The 21,563-nt window shown below is 41.7% G+C and overlaps 1 protein-coding gene across 1 annotated transcript in view; it reads left to right on the forward strand.

Moving 5' to 3' along the window:
- The window catches only part of alcama (activated leukocyte cell adhesion molecule a), a 312,067-nt gene that overhangs the window by 267,893 nt on the left and 22,611 nt on the right, over positions 1–21,563 (forward strand). The window contains exons 7-9 of the mRNA XM_043701077.2: positions 6,358–6,482; positions 15,584–15,713; positions 17,586–17,698. Coding sequence (XP_043557012.2) covers positions 6,358–6,482; positions 15,584–15,713; positions 17,586–17,698 — 368 coding nt within the window. The remainder of the gene's footprint in view (positions 1–6,357; positions 6,483–15,583; positions 15,714–17,585; positions 17,699–21,563) is intronic.

Here is a 21,563-nt window from a genome sequence, read left to right on the forward strand (position 1 = left end):
ATCCCATCCCCCATTTCTGTCCCATTGTGCTTAATGCCTCCTCATCCACTTAGTTGTCAACACATTATCCATCTTCAATTATTTTCCTACATTATGCAACTCCGTGAGATTGCCCTTGCTTGCTGACACACTTCTTCATATGATAGTAGCCAGTGATTCACAAGAATCAACTTCACTTTTGGGACTGGAATGTTATTGCTGAAGCTACTATTCTTGGCTTTCACCACTTGCTCTCACCTGCGTGCTGCCATGACATTATTTATAAACATGAGAAAAGTGTGAAATGATAACCCATAGGCATAAAATCAAATATAATTACAGACGTCAAGAAAGAAGAGAAAGCCAAAGTATTACTTGAGTCATGACACTGTAGTCCCAGCCTATACCATAAGGTGCACGTGTCACATCTTAGTCATTCACTGAAAAATACCATCAGCAATCCCAATAGTCATGGACAGTAATGCTGGCAAATTTTAAATCCTAACTAAAGTTCAGCAGGAAAGTGAGGCAGGACAGATTTTTTGATTTTCTACAGTTCTGCAAAAGAAACTGTCAGGAACACCATCTAGAATAACAACAGTAATAAGGTAATTTCAAGCATTCAGTGTTGAAGTTAGTGGAGAGTAAATCTTTAAACTAATTCATCATTGGCTGAAGACAGACCTGTGGGAAAGCAGGTGGCATTATTTTGATTACACAATTGCTGTAATAAAACTGTTAAATTGCTTACAGCATGTGATTTATGGCATAGTCAGTCAGATCTGGATCTAATTATTTTATTGTGATTGTTTTATAATAATTCTGTTGTAATGTTTTTAACCAACCTATTTGGATCTGAGATGACATACCTCCATGGCAGGTGGGACTTGAGTCTGGCTTTCTGGCCCAAAAATAGGGACACTGCCATATGCTGCCAGACCCCTTGACTATATATTAGCTCCCATATAAATCACCTTTTAAACTAATTAAAACTTGACAGTTGCAAAAGGATTTTTCTGCAGTCATTGAAACACAATCCTGCAATTAGCATACAAGTGAAAGTCAAATACTACAGATGTTAGAGAACTGAAATAAAAACAGAAATATTACTAAAAAGGAGAGATGACATTGACACTTTCCATCTTGCACTTATCAGAACTAGGACAGAAGTATACTATTATAGAGCATGAGAAGAGGAAGATGATTTTATTATTCACTCATGGAGCATGGACATTGCTAGCTGAGTCAGCATTTATTGCCCATCCCTAGTTGCCTTTGAGAATGTGATTGTGAGCTGCCTTCTTCTTTAGTCCATGTGCTGTAGGTAGACCCACAGTGTCATTAAGGAGGGAATGCCAGGATTTTGACACAGTGATAGTGAAGGATTCAGGATTTATTTTCATTATTTGTATTGGTTAGTCCGTCATTGGCATAGAGATGCATCAAGAACAGCTAACTGTCAATCTTATTTCTCAGACTAGACAGAGAGATTCTCATTTGTCAGATTATTCCTGATGGGCTGCCTCTACGATTCTTTATGAAAAAAAGGTGCAATGCACGTGAAATTATTTTTGCCTACATAAAACAGGGTCCTAAGTATTAACATAACTTCAAACTGATGTAGCTTTGTACATATACAAACACATACACATTGCAAGAAGGGCCTGTGCCCGAAACGTCGAATCTCCTGTTCCCTGGATGCTGCCTGACCTGCTGTGCTGTTCCAGCAATAAAGTTTCAACATACACATTGCAACCTCAACTCCAGTCAGTTTATGATGTAACATTCAGCACAGTCTCATTTATCTCCTAAATAACTTCCAAGAACAGAATCTTATTTAATGGTGGATATAGTTTTCTGAGGTTTAAGATACAAACTGGTTGAGCGTGATCAGTATGCTGCCTACTGTGAATGGTCAACAGGATGTGCTTTTTAAATACGGTCTCCGTAATTGGACATAAAGCTAATGTGTCTGACATCACATTAGCATCTACGTGTTCTGACTATGACACTGTCCTCCATTGATTACATCCTCCCCAGCCCCTGATTTTGTATGGGTGTGTTGGCTCACAGCACAGTAGACCTTTCTAATATCCATACCTACCATTAACACCTAACCTCATTTATATATTTCCTTCACACCCATAAAGTGAGGGACTAGTGCTTTTGATCAGGGCACCCTGTCCATATTCCACTTGTTCTTCTTCCTCCTTAGTCATTAGCAGAAGCCCCGCCTTTTTTCACTCCTTCAGTTCCAAAGAAGAGTCATATCAGACTCAAAATGTTAAATTCTGTTTCTGTCTCCACCAATGCTAATAGACCTGTTGAGGTTTTCCAACAGTTTTTATTGCTGCAAATGGCATTTACTACTTTACAGTCAGGACTTGAAGAATTTTATTGTTGCTTGGTTTATCCTGCACTGACAGGAATCTGTGTAATATGGCAGCAATTTTTCTTTTATATTACAAACCGCTGTGATTGCTGGTTTAAATAAGTCTGGTGTCCAAAATGTATGCTTATTATAATCCTTGATACCCACAAGTGCAATTGTGATTCTCCCTCTCATGCAAGAGCAACTAGTATTTCTGCAACAACTTTGATACAGCAAAGCATTCAACAAATACTTTAGAGGTGTGCTATCAAGCAATATTTGGTTATTTACTAGGGCTCACATTAGAAAAGACTATGAAAAGCTTAATCAAAGAGGTAAATTTTGTGCAGCATCTTTAAAAGAGGTAGATGGGTAAATGGGAAGGAATGCTAAAGCTTAGAGCTCAGCAGCTGAAGGTGCTCCTGCCTGTGGTGATTTAAAATTGGGGATGAGAAAGAGCCTAGAATTAGAGGAGTGCAAATACCTCAGAACATTGCAGGACTGAAGGAGATTAAAACATAGGGTTGATGACATGAAGAATTTTGAACATAATGAGAATATTTAATTTGACGCATTGCTTAGTGGAAGCCATTGTGGGTCAGCAGCATCACAGCAATGATGGGTGAGGAGAATTTGGTGAAAATTAGCTTAATAGCGACTGTGCTTTGGATGAGTTTAAGTCTATAGAACAAGCAGGTGGGAGACCAAACAGGAGGGCGTAGAAGTAGGCAAGTCTGAAGGTATGTTTTGGAGCTTCAACGTAAGATAGTTGGGACTGAGTCTTTCTGCATTATAGGAGGCAGTTTACCCGACTTGGTGTCACTGTAGTGACATGTTTGGAACCATAGCAATTTTTTAAAAAGCCTGTTTATAAACTAACACTGATAGTATTTCATGTAAAATCCCCATAAAAAAATGAAGTTAAAAATCACAAAACACCAGGTTATAGTCCAACAGATTTAATTGGAAGCACTAGCATTTGGAGCTCCGCTCCTTCATCAGGTGGTTGTGGAGGGCACAATTGTAAGGCACAGAATTTATAACAAAAGTTTACAGTGTGATGTAACTGAAATTATACATTGAAAAATACCTTGATTGTCTGTTGAGTTTTTCATCTGTTCGAATACCATAATAGTTTCACTTCTTTCATGTATAAATCACAAACTTTTTTTAAAAGTTGCATTCTCTGGTTAGCTGTAACAATTGCTGTTAGTTAGACAATATGTTGAAGGTGTTAGCCCCCCATCCCATGTACCCCTCGTGTAGGCGACTTCTACTGCCTTCCAAAGGTACACAAAGCCAACATACCGGGACGTCCCATCGTATCAGGCAATGTGACCCTGTGTGAGAGTCTCTCCGGCTATGTTGAAGGCATCTTGTACAGGGGATCCCAAGCTTCTGTCGCGACATTACGGATTTCTTACAGAAACTCAGCACCCACAGACCAGTTGAACCAGGAACATTCCTCGTCCCAATGGACGTTTCCACACTCTACACCAACGTTCTCCACAATGATGGCATCGCGGCAACTGCCTCAGTACTCAACACCAACAACTGCCAGTCTCCAAACACCATTCTACAACTCATCCGCCTTATCCTTGATCACAACGTCTTCACCTTTGACAACCAGTTCTTCATCCAGACACATGGAACATCCATGGGGACCAAATTTGCATCCCAATATGCCAACATCTTCATGCACAGGTTCAAACAAGACTTCTTCTCTACGGAGGATCTCCAACCAACATTATACACCAGGTACATTGACGACATTTTCTTCCTGTGGACCCATGGCAAGGAGTCACTGATAAAACTACACAATGACATCAACAAGTTTCATCCCACCATCAAACTCACCATGGACTACTCTCGCCTATCTGTCTCATTCTTGGACACCTGCATCTCCATCAAGGATGGACACCTCAGCACCACACTCTACCGCAAACCCACAGACAACCTCACAATGCTACACTTCTCCAGCTTCCACCCAAAACATATTAAAACAGCAATCCCATATGGACCAGCCTTACCCGTACACCAGATCTGCTCAGATGAGGAGGAACGTGACAGGCACCTGGAAGTACTCGGAGGCCCTCCTAAGAACAGGTTATGATGCTCAACTCATCGACCGCCAGTTCCGACGTGCCACAGCAAGGAACCGTAATGACCTCCTCAGGAAACAGACACGTGCTGCATCCGACAGGGTACCCTTCGTTGTTCAGTATTTCCCAGGAGCTGAAAAACTACGCCATGTTCTTCGTGACCTGCAGCACGTTATCAATGAGGATGAGGACCTCGTGAAGACCTTCCCCCCCGCACCCCCCACCTCCACTGCTTGCCTTTAAACAACCGCCAAACCTCAAACAGATCATTGTTCGTAGCAAGTTGCCTAGCTCTGAGGATAACGCCATACAACCCTGTCATGGTAGGCACTGCAAGACGTATCAGAGTGTGGACATGGATACCACCATTACGCGTGGGGACACCTCCCACCTTGTACATGGCAGGTACTCATGTGACTCAGCCAACGCTGTCTATCTTATACATTGCAGGCAGGGATGCCCGGAGGCATGGTACATTGGGGAAACTGAGCAAAGGCTACGACAACGGATGAATGGGCACCGCGCAACAATCAACAGACAGGAGGGTTCTCTCCCAGTTGGGGAACACTTCAGTGGTCCCGGACATTCGACCTCGGACCTTCGGGTGACCATCCTCTCAAGGCGGACTACAGGACAGGCAGCAGTGAAAAGTGGCCGAGCAGAGGCTGATAGCTAAGTTCTGTACCCATAGGGAGGGCCTCAACCGGGTCACATTATAGGTGATCACCATTGCACTATGCACGCACGCACACTCCTGTGTACACACACACACATGCATCCTCTCAGACTTAGACCACTCTACACTCTCATACACATGCACTCTCTCTCACAGACACACGCAACCCCCCCCACCCCAGACACACACACACGCATATGGACCCCCTCACAGACTTAAGACACTCTATACTCACATACACTCTCTCTCACTCTCACAACCTCCTAGCCCAGACAGACAGACGCACACACACACGCACACACTCTCTCACGCGCACACAAAGGCCCACATGCACACATATATGTTTGTGGGGTGAATTTGTACTTGTGGAGTTACATTGTACTTTGCTCAAAAACTGCATGGATTCATATAAAACTCTGTTATCTTACTTTTTATGGCACAGATAGAGAACACGGGGGCTAACACCTTCAACATATTGTCTAGCTAACATCGATTGTTACAGTTAACCTGAGAAGGAAACTTTTTTAAAAAAAAGTTTTGTGATTTACACATGAAAGAAGTGAAACCGTCATGGTATTAGAACAGATGAAAGACTCAACAGACAATCCAGGTATTTTTCAATGTATAATTTCAGTTACATCACACTGTAAACTTTTGTTATAAATTCTGTGCCTTACAATTGTGTCTTCCACAACCACCTGACGAAGGAGCGACACTCCAAAAGCTAGTGTGCTTCCAATTAAACCTGTTGGACTATAACCTGGTGTTGTGAGATTTTTAACTTTGTACACCCCAGTCCAACACCAGCATCTCCAAATCATAAAAAATGAAAATAGGCATATAACCACTGCCTTGTGAAAGTGTGATCACATAGTGAATGTATCCAGCTAGTAAATTGATCCAAAAGGGAAGGCTTCAAAGTTCAGTTCTGTTTAGATTGAATTGGTTGACTCAGTTCGGGAGCACACTTCAAAGAGCCTCTAGGCTTCTGGAATAGAGAGAGGATCCAATCAACCCGTGGTGTTGCTCTTCATCACTCTAGGGTGATAGCTTGATATCCAATCCAGGAGTGGACAACGAGAAGTCTGCAGGTTGGAAACACTGCCTCGATTTCACTTTAGAAATGCAGTGAAATAGGATTTGTTGATGATAAAATAGATTCATTATGTGAAAGATATGAACAATTCTCTGGAGTGTAAAAGCTAACATATAGTGTTCATTTTGGCCAGACAAATCTTCAAAGGTTTCATTGCAAGTGACCCCAGCACAAGACGTCGAAGAAGGAACAAATGTTACAATATCGTGCTCAGGTGATGGGTATCCTCGTCCAGAAAACTTCAACTTCATGAAAAGTGTAAGTTAAATAGAACCATTACATTAGTTATTAATTATTGTCCTTCATTTAATAATGATTTGTTCCTTCTAAAACCCTTTACCATTTGTAAATTCCCTTTTCATTGCAAAGTCCACTCTGACCCTGTCAATTGCCGTCCATCACGTGGATGGAAGTTCCAGTGCTCATATCTTGATTCTGAAACGATGGAATTCCAACGCTAAGTGTCACCACTGTTTCTCAGGGGAGAGAGGTTGCCATTCTTCCATCAGAGTTTCAATAGAACCCCAGTGTGATATTTGCACTTCAATATGTACTTTGACAAGCATAATAGTGTCATAGGTATTGTGTATTTCACATCCATAAGTACATGTACATCTATATTTATCTTAAATGCAAATATAGAGGGCTGAAAGAAAAATACTTTTCTTAAAAATATTAACCTTATGCCTATAGATGGATTGTTATTACTTCATTGTTAAAGTTAAAAAATCATATAACACCAGGTTATAGTCCAACAGGTTTATTTGGATGTATCGGCTTTTGGAGCCTGCTCCTTCACGTAGCTAGAAGATCAGAGGACACAATTTATAGTAAAAGATCAAAGTGTCATACAACTGATGCGATGTATTGAGCAAACCTAGATTGCTCTGGATTCTGGGTAATCCAAGATGGAGGATAGGAAAAATTTCTGGCTGTAACAGCTGCTCATATTTTTTTGAGGTATTTTAGGTGCTGGAGGTGATTTCCTCTAATTCCAGGAGCAGTAATTACTGTTTTATATGCTGTTGCATTGTTTTGGAACTTTGGGGAAAAAAATGTCAAAACAACAGCAGTTTTAAAAGGGAGAAGAACCGACAAAGGAAGCACATGGTGAGGTCATTGCAGGAGAGAGAGAGAGAGAGAGAGAGAGAGAGAGAATCGGCACAGTTACTGCCTTTGCTGTTTTGAATTCCTGTATCGTTGGACATCAGAGTGCGTCAGGGAAAATTAACAGTGAAATTCACAACTAATCTTGGAGGAACCTGTTTGGGTGAAGTTCACAGCACAGAATCAGATATGTTAATCGTTATTTTAAGTGTGTCCAACAGAGGCTGCAGTAGTGAGTAGAGTAGGTTCTTTCTTGATTATATGTTTTTGGAGATATATCTCTTGAATAAACTTAAAATATAAGCCATAACTATTAATTTAACCTGGGGCAGTGTTTTGTAGAGGAATAAGACGGTGTTATTTTATGGGTCTGTAGATTGTGAAGGAGCAAAAATGGCCTTTAGTACAGTGGTATATACTTCTTGTCAGGTGTGGGAATTTAAAGAGAGTTTAAGGGTTACTGTGGATTATATCTGCCATAAGTACTGTTGGATGCAAATCTTAACAGATCGAATGGATCAGTTGGAGAGACAGTTAGAAGCAATGAGGAATTTGCAACAGCAACAGTATGTGATGGATGGCACTTATAGGAATGGGAGAAAGTCTCAGATACAGTCACATAGATGGATTAACTCCAGGAAAAGTAAGAGAGGTAGGCACCGAGGGCAGGAGTCTTTTGTCGATATACCCATTTCAAACAGATATGATGTTTTGGAAAATGTAGGGACTGATGGATTCTCAAGGGAACATAGCACAAACAGCCAAGTTTCTGGTATTGAGATTGACTCTAATGCAACGCGGGGTACGTCGGCTTCCAAGAGATCAATTGTGTTAGGGGATTCTCTAGTCAGAGGTACAGACAGGCGTTTCAGTGGCCAGCAGCGAAAAATAAGAATGGTGTGTTGTTTCCCTGGTGCCAGGATCAAGGATGTCTCAGAGAGGGTGCAGAATATTCTTAAGGGGGGAAGGGGCCAGCAAGAGGTCATTGTCCACATTGGAACCAACGACATAGGAAGGGAAAAGGCTGAGATTCTGAAGGGAGATTACAGAGAGTTAGGCAGAAATTTATAAAGGAGGTCCTCAAAGGTAGTAATATCTGGATTATTCCCAGTGCTACGAGCTAGTGAGGGCAGGAATAGGAGGATGCATGGCTGAGGAGCTGGTGTATGGGGGAAGGATTCACATTTTTGGACATTGGAATCTCTTTTGGGGTAAAAGTGACCTGTACAAGAAGGACGGATTGCACCTAAATTAGAAGGGGACTAATATACTGGCAGGGAGATTTGCTAGAGCTGCTCGGGAGGATTTAAACTAGTAAGGTGGGGGGGTGGGGACCCAGGGAGATAGTGAGGAAAGAGATCAATCTGAGACTGGTACAGTTGAGAACAGAAGTGAGTCAAACAGGCAGGGGCAAGGTAGGACTAATTAATTAAACTGCATTAATTTTGATGCAAGAGGCCTAACAGGGAAGGCAGATGAACTCAGGGCATAGTTAGGAACATGGGACTGGGATATCATAGCAATTACAGAAACATGGCTCAGGGATGGGCAGGACTGGCAGCTTAATGTTCCAGGATACAAATGTTACAGGAAGGATAGAAAGGGAGGCAAGAGAGGAGGGGGAGTGGTGTTTTTGGTGAGGGATAGCATTACAGCTGTGCTGAGGGAGGATATTCCTGGAAATACATCCAAGGAAGTTATTTGGGTGGAACTAAGAAATAAGAAACGAATGATCACCTTATTGGGATTGTATTGTAGACCCCCAATAGTCAGAGGGAAATTGAGAAACAAACTTGGAATGAAATCGCAGCTATCTGTAAGAATAATAGGATGGTTATGGTCGGGGATTTTAACTTTCCAAACATAGACTGGGACTGCCATAGTGTTAAAGGTTTAGATGGAGAGGAATTTGTTAAGTGTGTGCAAGACAATTTTCTGATTCAGTATGTGGATGTACCTACTAGAGAAGGTGCAAAACCTGACTTACTCTTGGGAAATAAGGCAGGGTGTCAATGGGGGAGCACTTTGGGGCCAGCGACCATAATTCTATTAGATTTAAAATAGTGATGAAAAAGGATAGACCAGATCTAAAAATTGAAGTTCTAACTTGGAGTAAAGCCAATTTTGACTGTATTAGGCAAGAACTTTCAAAAGCTGATTGGGGGCAGATGTTCACAGGGAAAGGGACGGCTGGAAAATGGGAAGCCTTCAGAAATGAGATAACAAGAATCCAAAGAAAGTATATTCCTGTCAGGATGAAAGGGAAGGCTGGTAGGTATAGGGAATGCTGGATGACAAAAGAAATTGAGGGTTTGGTTAGAAAAAGAAGGAAGCATATGTCAGCTTTAGACAGGATAGATCAAGTGAATCCTTCGAAAAGTATAAAGGAAGTAGGAGTATACTGAAGAGGGAAATCAGGAGGGCAAAAAGGGGACATGAGATAGCTTTGGCAAATAGAATTAAGGAGAATCCAAAAAGTTTTCACAAATACATTAAGGATAGAAGGGTAACTAGGGAGAGAATAGGGCCCCTCAAATATCAGCAAGGTGCCTTTGTGTGGAACTGCAGAAAATGGGGGAGATATTAAATGAGTATTTTGCATCAGTATTTACTGTAGAAAAGGATATGGAAGATATAGACTGTAGGAAAATAGGTGGAGAAAGTGAGGACTGCAGATGCTGGAGATCAGAGCTGAAAATGTGTTGCTGGAAAAGCACAGCAGGTCAGGCAGCATCCAAGGAACAGGAGAATTGTCGTGTTGCTATGGCTGGAGGAAGAGCGCCTCATCTTCCGCCTAGGAACCCTCCAACCACAAGGGATGAACTCAGATTTCTTCAGTTTCCTCATTTCCCCTCCCCCTCCCCCCACCTTGTCTCAGTCAAATCCCTCAAACTCAGCACCGCCATCCTAACCTACAATCTTCTTCCTGAACTCTCCGCCCCTACCCCCACTCCGGCCTATCACCCTCACCTTGGCTTCCTTCCACCTATCACATTTCCAATGCCCCTCCCCCAAGTCCCTCCTCCCTACCTTTTATCTTAGCCTGCTGGACACACTTTCCTCATTCCTAAAGAAGGGCTCATGCCCGAAACGTCAGGTCTCCTGTTCCTTGAATGCTGCCTGACCTGCTGTGCTTTTCCAGCATCACATTTTCAGCTCGTGTAGGAAAATAGGTGGTGACATCTTGCAAAATGTCCATATTACAGAGGAGGAAGTGCTGGATGTCTTGAAACAGTTAAAGGTGGATAATTCCCCAGGACCTGATCAAGTCTACCCTAGAACTCTGTAGGAAGCTAGAAAAGTGATTACTGGGCCTCTTGCTGAGATATTTGTATCACCGATAGTCACAGGTGAGGTCTGGAAGACTGGAGCTTGGCAAGTGTGGTGCCACTGTTTAAGAAGGGCGGTAAAGACAAGCCAGGGAACTATTGACCAGTGAGCCTGACCTCCGTGGTGGGCAAGTTGTTGGAGGGAATCCTGAGGGACAGGATTTACTTGTATTTGGAAAGGCAAGGACTGACTAGGGATAGTCAACATGGCTTTGTGCATGGGAAATCATGTCTCACAAACTTGATTGAGTTTTTTGAAGAAGTAACAATGATGAGGGCAGAGCAGTAGATGTAATCTATACGGACTTCAGTTAGGCTTTTGACAAGGTTCCCCATGGGAGATTCATTAGCAAGGTTAGATCTCATGGGATACAGGGAGAACTAGCCATTTGGATACGGAACTGGCTGAAAGGTAGAAGACAGAGGGTGGAGGTGGAGGGTTGTTTTTCAGACTGGAGGCCTGTGACCAGTGGAGTGCCACAAGGATCGGTGCTGGATCCTCTACTTTTTGTCATTTACATAAATGATTTGGATGGGAGCATAAGAGGTACAGTTAGTAAGTTTGCAGATGACACCAAAATTGGAGGTGTAGTGGACAGCGAAGAGGGTTACCTCCGACTACAACAGGATCTCGACCAGATGGGTCAATGGGCTGAGAAGTGGCAGATGGAGTTTAATTCAGATAAATGCGAGGTGCTGCATTTTAAGAAAGCAAAACTTAGCAGGACTTATACGTTTAATGGTAAGGTCCTAAGGAGTGTTGCTGAACAAAGAGACCTTGGAGCGCAGGTTCATGGCTCCTTGAAAGTGAAGTCGCAGGTAGATAGGATAGTGAAGAAGGCATTTGGTATGCTTTCCTTTATTGGTCAGAGTATTGAGTACAGGAGTTGGGAGGTCATGTTGTGGCTGTACAGGAAATTGGTTAGGCCACTGTTGGAATATTGCATGCAATTCTAGTCTCCTTCCTATCGGAAAGATGTTGTGAAACTTGAAAGGGTTCAGAAAAGATTTAGAAGGATGTTGCCAAAGGTGGAGGATTTGAGCTATAGAGAGAGGCTGAACAGGCTGGGGCTGTTTCCCCTGGAGCGTCAGATGCTGAGGGGTGACCTTATAAGGTTTACATAATTATGAGGAGCATGGATAGGATGAATAGACAAAGTCTTTTCCCTGGGATCGGGGAGTCCAGAACTAGAGGGTATAGATTTAGGGTGAGAGGGGAAAGATATAAAAGAGACCCCGAGGGGCAACCTTTTCATGCAGAGGGTGGTATGTGTATGGAATGTGCTGCCAGAGGAAGTGGTGGAGGCTGGTACAATTGCAACATTTAAGAGGCATTTGGATGGGTATATGAATAGGAAGGGTTTGGAGGGGTAAGGGCCGGGTGCTGGCAGGTGGGACTAGATTGGGTTGGGATATCTGGTCGATGTGGACAGGTTGGACCGAGGGGTCTGTTTCCATGTTGTACATCTCTATGACTCTATAACTCCACTGCACTGTACACTTCACAAGCACCCATACTCATGATCATATTTACACAGACCCCCCCCCTCATTCACAGACACAAACACTCACAAACACATGTACACCCTCTCACAGGTGCATACTTTGTCACACTCGCACATGCACTCTATCAAGCACGTATACCCACATACTCCCATGTGCACGCGCACACACCCACCCCACACACAGACACACTCCCTCTCTGCACGCACACGCATGCACACAAACGCCTCGCTCTCACTCTTATACATGTATACATCTATGGGGTTAACGTGCATTTGCAAATTTGTATTTTCCGATGCCTTCTATTTTGTTCAAGAAGCACACAATCTGTCGGCAGTCAGTCCATGTGACATTTTATAAATTCCTACTTTGGAAATAGAACCAGTCTGACTCAAGATTGGTACACCTGATGGATTCTAACCTTACACCTTTAATACATTGTCTGAGCTGAGATGTGACTTTCTTTTTAAAAAATAAAACCTTAAGTTATCTTGGGAATACGAAAGAAATTCTGGGATTTAAATGTTAATCAGTTGAAACCTGCAATCTCATGCTAAGTGATTAAAGACTTAACAGCAATCCTGATTTGTTCAATACATCGCATCAGTTGTATGACACTTTGATCTTTCACTATAAATTCGATGTCCTAAGATCCTGCCCCACTAGCTACTTGATGAAGGAGCAATGCTCCGAAAGCTTGTCCTTTCGATTAAATCTGTTGGACTATAACCTGGCGTTGTGTGATTTTTTAACTTGGTCCACTCTGCTCCAACACCGGCACCTCCACATCATTGTAAAAGCCTCTCTTCACATCAGCAAAAATGCACTTTTTAAATTATTCATTTATGGGCTGTGGCATCACTGGCAAGGCCAGCATTTATTGCCCACCCCTAATTAACCACAGGGAGTTGAGAGTCAGCCATGTTAATGTGGGCCTGGAATCACATGGCTGCCACACCAGGTAATGACAGCAAATTTCCTTCCCTAAAGGACATTCATGAACCAGATGGTTTTTCAAGAAATCACTACACACTGAGTCCTAGATTTTTCCATGGTCTGATTGAAGCATGGGTCACCAGAACATTACCTGGATCCCTGGATTAATAGCTACTGTGTGTCCTAGATATGTACTTGTCAGGCAGGGAGGAAGCTGTATAGCGCGAGAGCCATGGTTTATGCAGGAAGTGGAATCTCTGGTCAAGAGGAAGAATGTTAGGATGAGATGTGAAGGCTCAGTTAGGGCGCTTGAGGGCTACAAGGTAGCCAGGAAAGACCTAAAGAGAGCTCAGAAGAGCCCGGAGGAGACATGAGGAAGTGGAATCTCTGGTCAAGAGGAAGAATGTTAGGATGAGATGTGAAGGCTCAGTTAGGGCGCTTGAGGGCTACAAGGTAGCCAGGAAAGACCTAAAGAGAGCTCAGAAGAGCCCGGAGGAGACATGAGAGTGTGTTGGCGGATAGGATCAGGGTAAACCCTAAGGCCTTCTATAGGTATTTAAGGACTAAAAGAATGACAAGAGTAAGATTAGGGCTAATCCAGGATAGTAGTGGGAAGTTGTGTGTGGAGTCAAAGGAGATAGGGGAAGCACTAAATGAATATTTTTCAACAGTATTCACTCTAGAAAACGACAATGTTGTCGAGGATAATACTGAGATACAGGCTACTAGACTAGGTGTGATTGAGGTTCACAAGGAGGAGGTATTAGAAATCCTGCAGAGTGTGAAAATAGATAAGTCCCCTGGGCCGGATGGGATTTATCCTAGGATCCGCTGGGAAGCCAGGGAGGAGATTGCCGAACCTTTGGCATTGATCTTTAAATCGTCATTGTCTACAGGAATAGTGCCAGAAGACTGGAGGATAGCAAATGTGGTTCCCCTGTTCAAGAAGGGGAGCAGAGACAACCCCGGTAATTATAGACCAATGAGCCTTACTTCAGTTGTTGGTAAAGTGTTGGAAAAGGTTATAAGAGATAGGATTTATAATCATCTAGAAAAGAATAATTTGATTAGGGATAGTCAGCACGGTTTTGTGAAGGGTAGGTCGTGCCTCACAAACCTGATTGAGTTCTTTGAGAAGGTGACCAAACAGGTAGATGAGAGTAAACCGGTTGATGCGGTGTATATGGATTTCAGCAAGGTGTTCGATAAGGTTCCCCACAGTAGGCTATTGTACAAAATGTGGAGGAATGGGATTGTGGGAGACATAGCAGTTTGGATCAGTAATTGGCTTGCTGAAAGAAGACAGAGGGTGGTGCTTGATGGGAAATGTTCATCCTGGAGTCCAGTTACCAGTGGTGTACCGCAGGGGTCGGTGTTGGGTCCACTGCTGTTCGTCATTTTTATAAACGACCTGGATGAGGGCTTAGAAGGGTGGGTTAGTAAAGTTGCAGACGACACTAAGGTCGGTGGAGTTGTGGATAGTGACAAAGGATGTAGTAGGTTACAGAGAGACATAGATAAGCTGCAGAGCTGGGCTGAGAGGTGGCAAATGGAGTTTAATGCAGACAAGTGAGAGGTGATTCACTTTGGTCAGAGTAACCAGAATGCAAAGTACTGGGCTAATGGTAATATTCTTGGTAGTGTAGATGAGCAGAGAGATCTCGGTGTCCATGTACACAGATCCTTGAAAGTTGCCACCCAGGTTGACAGGGTTGTTAAGAAGGCATACAGTATTTTAGCTTTTATTAACAGAGGGATCGAGTTCCGGAACCATTAGGTTATGCTACAGCTGTACAAAACTCTGGTGCGGGCGTACTTGGAGTATTGTGTACAGTTCTGGTCACCGCATTATAAGAAGGATGTGGAAGCTTTGGAAAGGGTGCAGAGGAAATTTACTAGGATGTTGACTGGTATGGAGGGAAAGTCTTACGAGGAAAGGCTGAGGGACTTGAGGCTGTTTTCCTTAGAGAGCAGAAGATTGAGAGTTAATTTAATAGAGACATACAAGATAATCTGAGGGTTAGGTAGGGTGGACAGGGAGACCCTTTTTCCAAGAATGGTGACGGCGAGCACGGAGGGCATGGCTTTAAATTGGGGGGTGATAGATATAGGACAGATGTCAGAGGTAGTTTCTTTACTCAGAGAGTAGTAAGGGTATGGAATGTTTTGCCTGCAACGGTAGTAGATTCGCCAACTTTAAGTACATTTAAGTAGTCATTGGACAAGCATATGGACATACATGGAATAGTGTAGGTTAGATGGGCTTCAGATTAGTATGACAGGTTGGCGCAACATCGAGGGTTGAAGGGCCTGTACTGTGCTGTTATGTTCTATGTTCTAGTGATACAAGGACATCACCTCCCCATTGGAATTCATATATGTCCTTGCAGACAGCAAATTTGAGAATAATACATTCTGTTTATTACAGCCATATTCTAACAATCAGTTGTTAATTGAATATTTGTTTTGTATATCAATTCAAAGGGAGAGGAGAACGTTGTGGTCACAGATCATTATGAACTAATTAATGTGACACAGGAGGATACCGGTGAATACACGTGTTCAGAGCAAGATAACCCGAACATAAAGGGTGGTGTTAATGTCACTGTGCACTGTAAGTATTTACCTTCAATTGAAATATCAACTGATTTTGTTTATCCCTTTTTATCAAATTTGAGCATATATTTCCTAATTGGGATAATACCTACCAAAATAGGCTGACACAAATATGGAAGCATAGTCAATTTCTGTGATGATATTTGCTCTAACATCTCAGCCCAGCAACAAACTTTCAAGAACCCAGTTTTCTTTGTCATTGTGGAACTGTAATGTGCCTGCAGAATGCAACAAATCAAAACTAATTTGTCTGGGAATTGGAGTTTTTAAGCAAATCGTGAATAAAATAAATTTACAATTCCCAATGTATCCAAGTTTTAAAAAATCACAACTAATAACTCAGCTTGACGTTCCACAATCTATAAAAGTAGGTAAATTGGTACATGGCATTTATTATTTTTGTGCAAAAACTAACATTAGACAATCAGAAGAAACAATCTGGGATTATAGTGGTTGTAGTAGCATGTAGAAAATTGGCAGAGACCGAAGGCTGAGCATATTGGAAGGTAAATTTTTTATCAGAAAGTGAAACAGAAATTGCTGGAAAAGCTCAGCATTTATGAAGAGAAATCAGAGTTAATGTTTCGCGTCCTGTGATCTTTCCTGAGTTCTGGATTATTTTTGTAGGTATTATCCCAATTCAGAAACAAGCTCAAATTTTAAAAAGGAGATAAACAAAACCTGTTCTGAGGAAGGGTCACTCGACCTGAAATGTGAACACTGATTTCTCTTCAGATGCTGCTAGACCTGCTGAGCTTTTTCCAGTGACTTCTGTTTTCGTTTCTGATTTACAGCATCTGCAGTTATTTTGGTTTTTATTTAGTTATTTATCAGATTTCATTTCTATTAATGCCGACCAAAATGAGAATTGGAAAATGTATGAACTGAGCTGATAATTCATTGTCATTCATTTTATGCCATTGCGCAGTTAAAATTAATGCCAGGGATTAAAAAAAAACAACTCATTGCTGGAATTTCATGCTTTTTTTATTCATTAATGGTATGAGGGCATTGCTGACTAGACCAGCATTTATTGCCCATCCCTAATTGTTAAGAGTCAACCACATTATTGTGGGTCTGGAGTCACACATACGCCACACCAGGTAAGGATGGCAGTTTCCTTCCCTAAAGGTGATTAGTGAACCAGATGGATTTTTCCTGACAATCAACAATGGATTCATGGTCATCATTAGACTGTTAATTCCAGATATTTATTGAAATCAAATTCCACCATTCGCCATAGCAGGATTCGAACCCAGCTCCCCCAGAACATTTCCTGGGTCTCTGGATCAACATTGCTTCCCCCCCCATGTATGGGAACGTTGATTAATAACTAAATTAAATTCAACTTTAGAAAGTAATCAAAGTTTCACCATTCTTTCACTGTTGTGACCACTTGGAAAAGAACAGGAGTTGTTTTTTGACAGTAGTGTCACAGGTAGATGGGGTGGTTAAGAAGGTGTTTAGCACACTTGGTTTCATTGTTCAGACCAGTGCATATAGGAGGTGGGACATCATGTTGCAGTTGTACAGGACTTTGGTGAGGCAACGTTTTGAATTTTGTGTACAGTTTTGGGGTTGCCTGCTATTGAAAGAAAATTATTTAATTGGAGAGTGAACACCAACTCTTCCCCACCCCAGAACAGAGTGAATTACCAGTGACACCATGATCCTGAGAAACTGTGTCCTAGCAAGGAAGAAGCAATTTTGAGAGATTGGGGAGGGAGATAATACAGAAATAATTAGCAATATAATCATGTCTTCATCCTTAATACACCTGGGCTTTAATCTGGGAAACAAATGGCTTGGAAATGTAAACGAATCAAATGAGAAAGAAAATAATAACTTACAAATACCCTGTTATTCACAGACTTAACCTTGACTATGAATCCTAATAAAAATATCTCTAAGATGGTTGGAGAGAACATAACCCTGGATTGCCTTGCTTCCTCTTCTGGAACTGTGGATGTTACCCTGATGAAAGTAAGCTCATGCATGTTGTTTCTGACTTCTGCTAAACATTAGAATTGTGGTGGAGGAACCTGTGGAGTTGATATGATAATGACAAAGTAGTACAGAATGATTGTCGACATTTAGAATCTTGCAGATAACCCCCCCTCCCCCCCAACCATGCTCCTAAATACCTCCTCCAATTAATCCATCTTCACTTTAATGTTCCTTGTGTTTGATTCATTTGCTAAACTCTGGGAAATTTGTTTGTTTTCTGTTTTATTTTCCTTCCTTCCTTCCTCCTATAAACTACTTAAAACAGATTTTAACTAAAGGCAGAGATTAGATGGACAGAGAGTCCATGTCTATTGTTGTCTTAAGTTATATTTCCATTTTGTCAATGAGCTGCAAATACCAAATGGAAATCCAGTTGCATTTTTTAAGTTCTGGGAGGATGGGAAATTGATCAGCTCCCACACTGAGCCAGTCAAAAACCCAGAGCTTGAGAAGGTGGCTCAATGCTATTTTTTTGGGCTACTGTTACCACATTTTCACTGGGCTGAGGGAATTAATGTCAGCTGCCTTTCAGATTGGTGCTTCACCCCTAGTGCTCTTTATTTCTGTTACGTTTCTTTGTTGCTTTCCCTTGATTTTTCTGACCCCTTTTGATTTCTTTCCTACCTGTCCTCTTTGAGGAGATGATGCATTAGTATACAGTAAATGAGGAATTTCAGACATACCATATGGAAAGTGTCATGAGCTTTACAGCAGTGAGTGACTTAGACCTATGTTTATTCACAGCTTTTCACATTGGTGTTTTCCTTGCCTCACACCTGGATCTGCTGATTGACAATGACTGCTATGTTGAGTTAACGATCCTGATATTTGTGTATTGTGATCGTACCAGGATGATAGATTCTGGACTTAAATCTTTTTGTCTTCTATTTCCTTTGCCCTTTTATCACCTTTCTCTCCTTTTTTCTTTCTATCATTTTATTTATAAGACCATAAGACATAGGAGCAGAAATTAGACCATTCAGCCCATTGAGTCTGTTCTGCCATTCAATCATGGCTGGTAGGTTTCTCAACTACATTCTCCTGCTTTCTCCCTGCAACCCTTGATCCTCTTGGAACTCAAGAACTCTTATGTCTCAGTCTTAAATATACTCAATGACCTGGCCTCCACAGCCTTCTGTGGCAGTGAGTTCCATAGATTCATCACTCTCTGGCTGAAGAAGTTTCTCCTTACCTCCGTCTAAAAGGCCTTCCCTTTACTCGAAGGCTGTGCCTTCAGGTCCTAGTCTCTCCTACCAATGGAAACATTTTCCCAACATTTACTCTGTCCAGGCCATTCAGTATTCTGTATGTTTCAATTAGATTCCCCTCCCCATCCTTCTAAACTCCATCAAGTATAAACTCAAAGTCCTCAAACATGACTCATATGTTAAGCTTTTCATTCCTGGGACAGTTCTTGTGAACCTCCTCTGAATATGCTGCAGGGCCAGTGCATCCTTCCTGAGATATGGGGCCCAAAACTGCACACAATACTCCAAATGTGGTATGACCAGAGCCTTATAGAGCCTTAGAAGTACATCCCTGCTTGAATATTCAAATCCTGTCAAAATAAATGCCATCATTGTGTTTGCCTTCCTAACTTGTTTTTTTTGTCACTGAGTTACTTCTAAATTTCCTGCTCTTTTCTTTACTTCCCCTCCCCTTTTATGAAAAAACAAAAATAGAAGAAAGAGAAGGCTGCTAAGTCTACCAACATTTAGCTTCTAAATTGGATGGAGCAACATTATACTCTACTCTTTTCATATACTTTGTTTTTGAGGGCAGGTAATGTATTTGTAATTTATGGGAACACCAAACTAGGAAAATTCACTTACTTCAGCAACCTGCTTGGACGTTCCTCTTGAAATTAAACATATTTGAAGCAATCATTGTCCCCCTTAATAGTAATTAATTAATTCCTTCACCTTTCTCTTTCTCTTACCACACCATCCAATGCCTGACATGCTGTAATATCCTTTTCTTTGTCATTCTTTCATTTCTTATTATTTTTAATCATTTTTTCTCTTTTCACTTTGCAATGATATTCCTCCGGTTACTATGATGTCTCTCATTGTGGCATAAATCATTAACAAAACCCATATTTAATTGTTCAAAGTCATTGCACATTGTAACTTGCACATTCCTATGCCAATTAAATGCTAGTATACTCGGTTCATTATTTTAACAATATACTAACCAGCTGAATTAACTTTGAAATTGCTATCAAACACCATATTATTGTTTTGCACAGCTCTAGAGGAAATCTGAAAGGTATTGTCATCTAGTCCACTTGTTAACTAATTTTAAAAACTTCAGGATGGTGGTGTGTACACGCTTTCGAGATGAATGCACTTTGGTCTGCCTTTTCTTTCTTCAAGAAAACAGAATCTTATTAAGAGTCACTATTTGTGCACCCAAACAGTTGACCTTCATGTTTTGTAATTCCGAAACAACAATGGAAAACTCTTCCCGCAGTTAGTGAGGTAAATCCATTGTCAAGTTGTGAGGATAATAGCCAATGTGGGAGTTGTTTCAAAGTGAAAGGAACTGGCTTCTATAACGTGCTAAGTACTGCAGAAGGGTTGTTAACCTTTCTGTATTATTTTCAAGTTCTTACTTTAGTTTAAACTCCTCACAAGGATGGTGACAAGTAAATCAGATACATGCAATCCAGTTGGCTGGCTGAAATATTTTATTTGGACTACAGTGGTGGAGACTGGAAATAAGAATTGAGTTGAATGTGTTCAGTTCTTTGGCAAAATTGACATTTTAATACAAACGATTATTGTAATAGCAAAGCAAAATACAACAATTGTGTGCCTTTTATTGTGCAAGGAGTATGGGAGTTGGGAGGTCATATTGCAGCTGTATAAGACATTGGTTAGGCCACTTGGAATACTGTATTAGATTCTGATCTCCTTGCTGTAGGAAAGATGTTGTGAAACTTGAAAAGGTTCAATAAAGATTTACAAGGATGTTGCCATGGTTGGAGGGTTTGACCTATAGGGAGAGGCTGAATAGACTGGGACTATTTGCCCTGAAGCGTTGGAGGATGAGGGGTGACCTTATAGAGGTTTATAAAATCATGAGGGGCATGGATAAGGTAAATATTCGAGGATTTTGTTTTGTAGGGCGGGGGTATATTAGAGGGCATATGTTTAAGGTGAGAGGAAAAGATTTAAGAGAGACCTGAGGGGCAACTTATTTGCACAGAGGGTGGTGCAAGTATGGAATGAGCTGCCAGAGGAAGTGGTGGAGGCTGGTCCATTTAAAAGGCATCTGGATGGATATATGAAGAGGGAGGGTTAAGAGGGATACGAGCCAAATGCTGACAAATGGGACTAGGTTAGTGTAGAATATCTGGTTAGCACAGACAGGTGAGTCTCTCTCTCTCTCTCTCTCTCTCTCTCTCACTGCAACCCCCAGGTCATCTCCTTTGCCCTGAAGCTCTTCAACTATGTCCCACCTATCCGCTCCACCCTCCTGTCTGACCTATCACCTTCATCCCCACCCCCATTCACCTATTGTACTCTTTGCTACCTTCTCCCCAGCCTCACCCTCTCCCATTTATATCTCTACCCTGGAGGCTCCCTGATGAAGGGCTTTTGCCCGAAATATCGATTTTCCTGCTCCTCGGATGCTGCCTGACCTGCTGTGCTTTTCCAGCACCACTCTAATCTAGGCTGAACCAAAGGATCTGTTTCTGTGCTGTACATCTCTATGACTCTATGTTGGTGATCCAAAATAAAAACAGAAAGAGCTAGAAAAACTGAGCAGGTCTGGCAGCATCTGTGGAGAAAGAAATAATTAATGTTTCTTGTCCAATGTGATTCTTCCACAAAAC

The sequence above is a fragment of the Chiloscyllium plagiosum genome, unplaced genomic scaffold (assembly GCF_037043375.1).
Source record: "Chiloscyllium plagiosum isolate Xiang-an unplaced genomic scaffold, Cpla_swu_hap1 HiC_scaffold_12, whole genome shotgun sequence".
In the NCBI taxonomy this organism is placed as follows: domain Eukaryota; kingdom Metazoa; phylum Chordata; class Chondrichthyes; order Orectolobiformes; family Hemiscylliidae; genus Chiloscyllium; species Chiloscyllium plagiosum.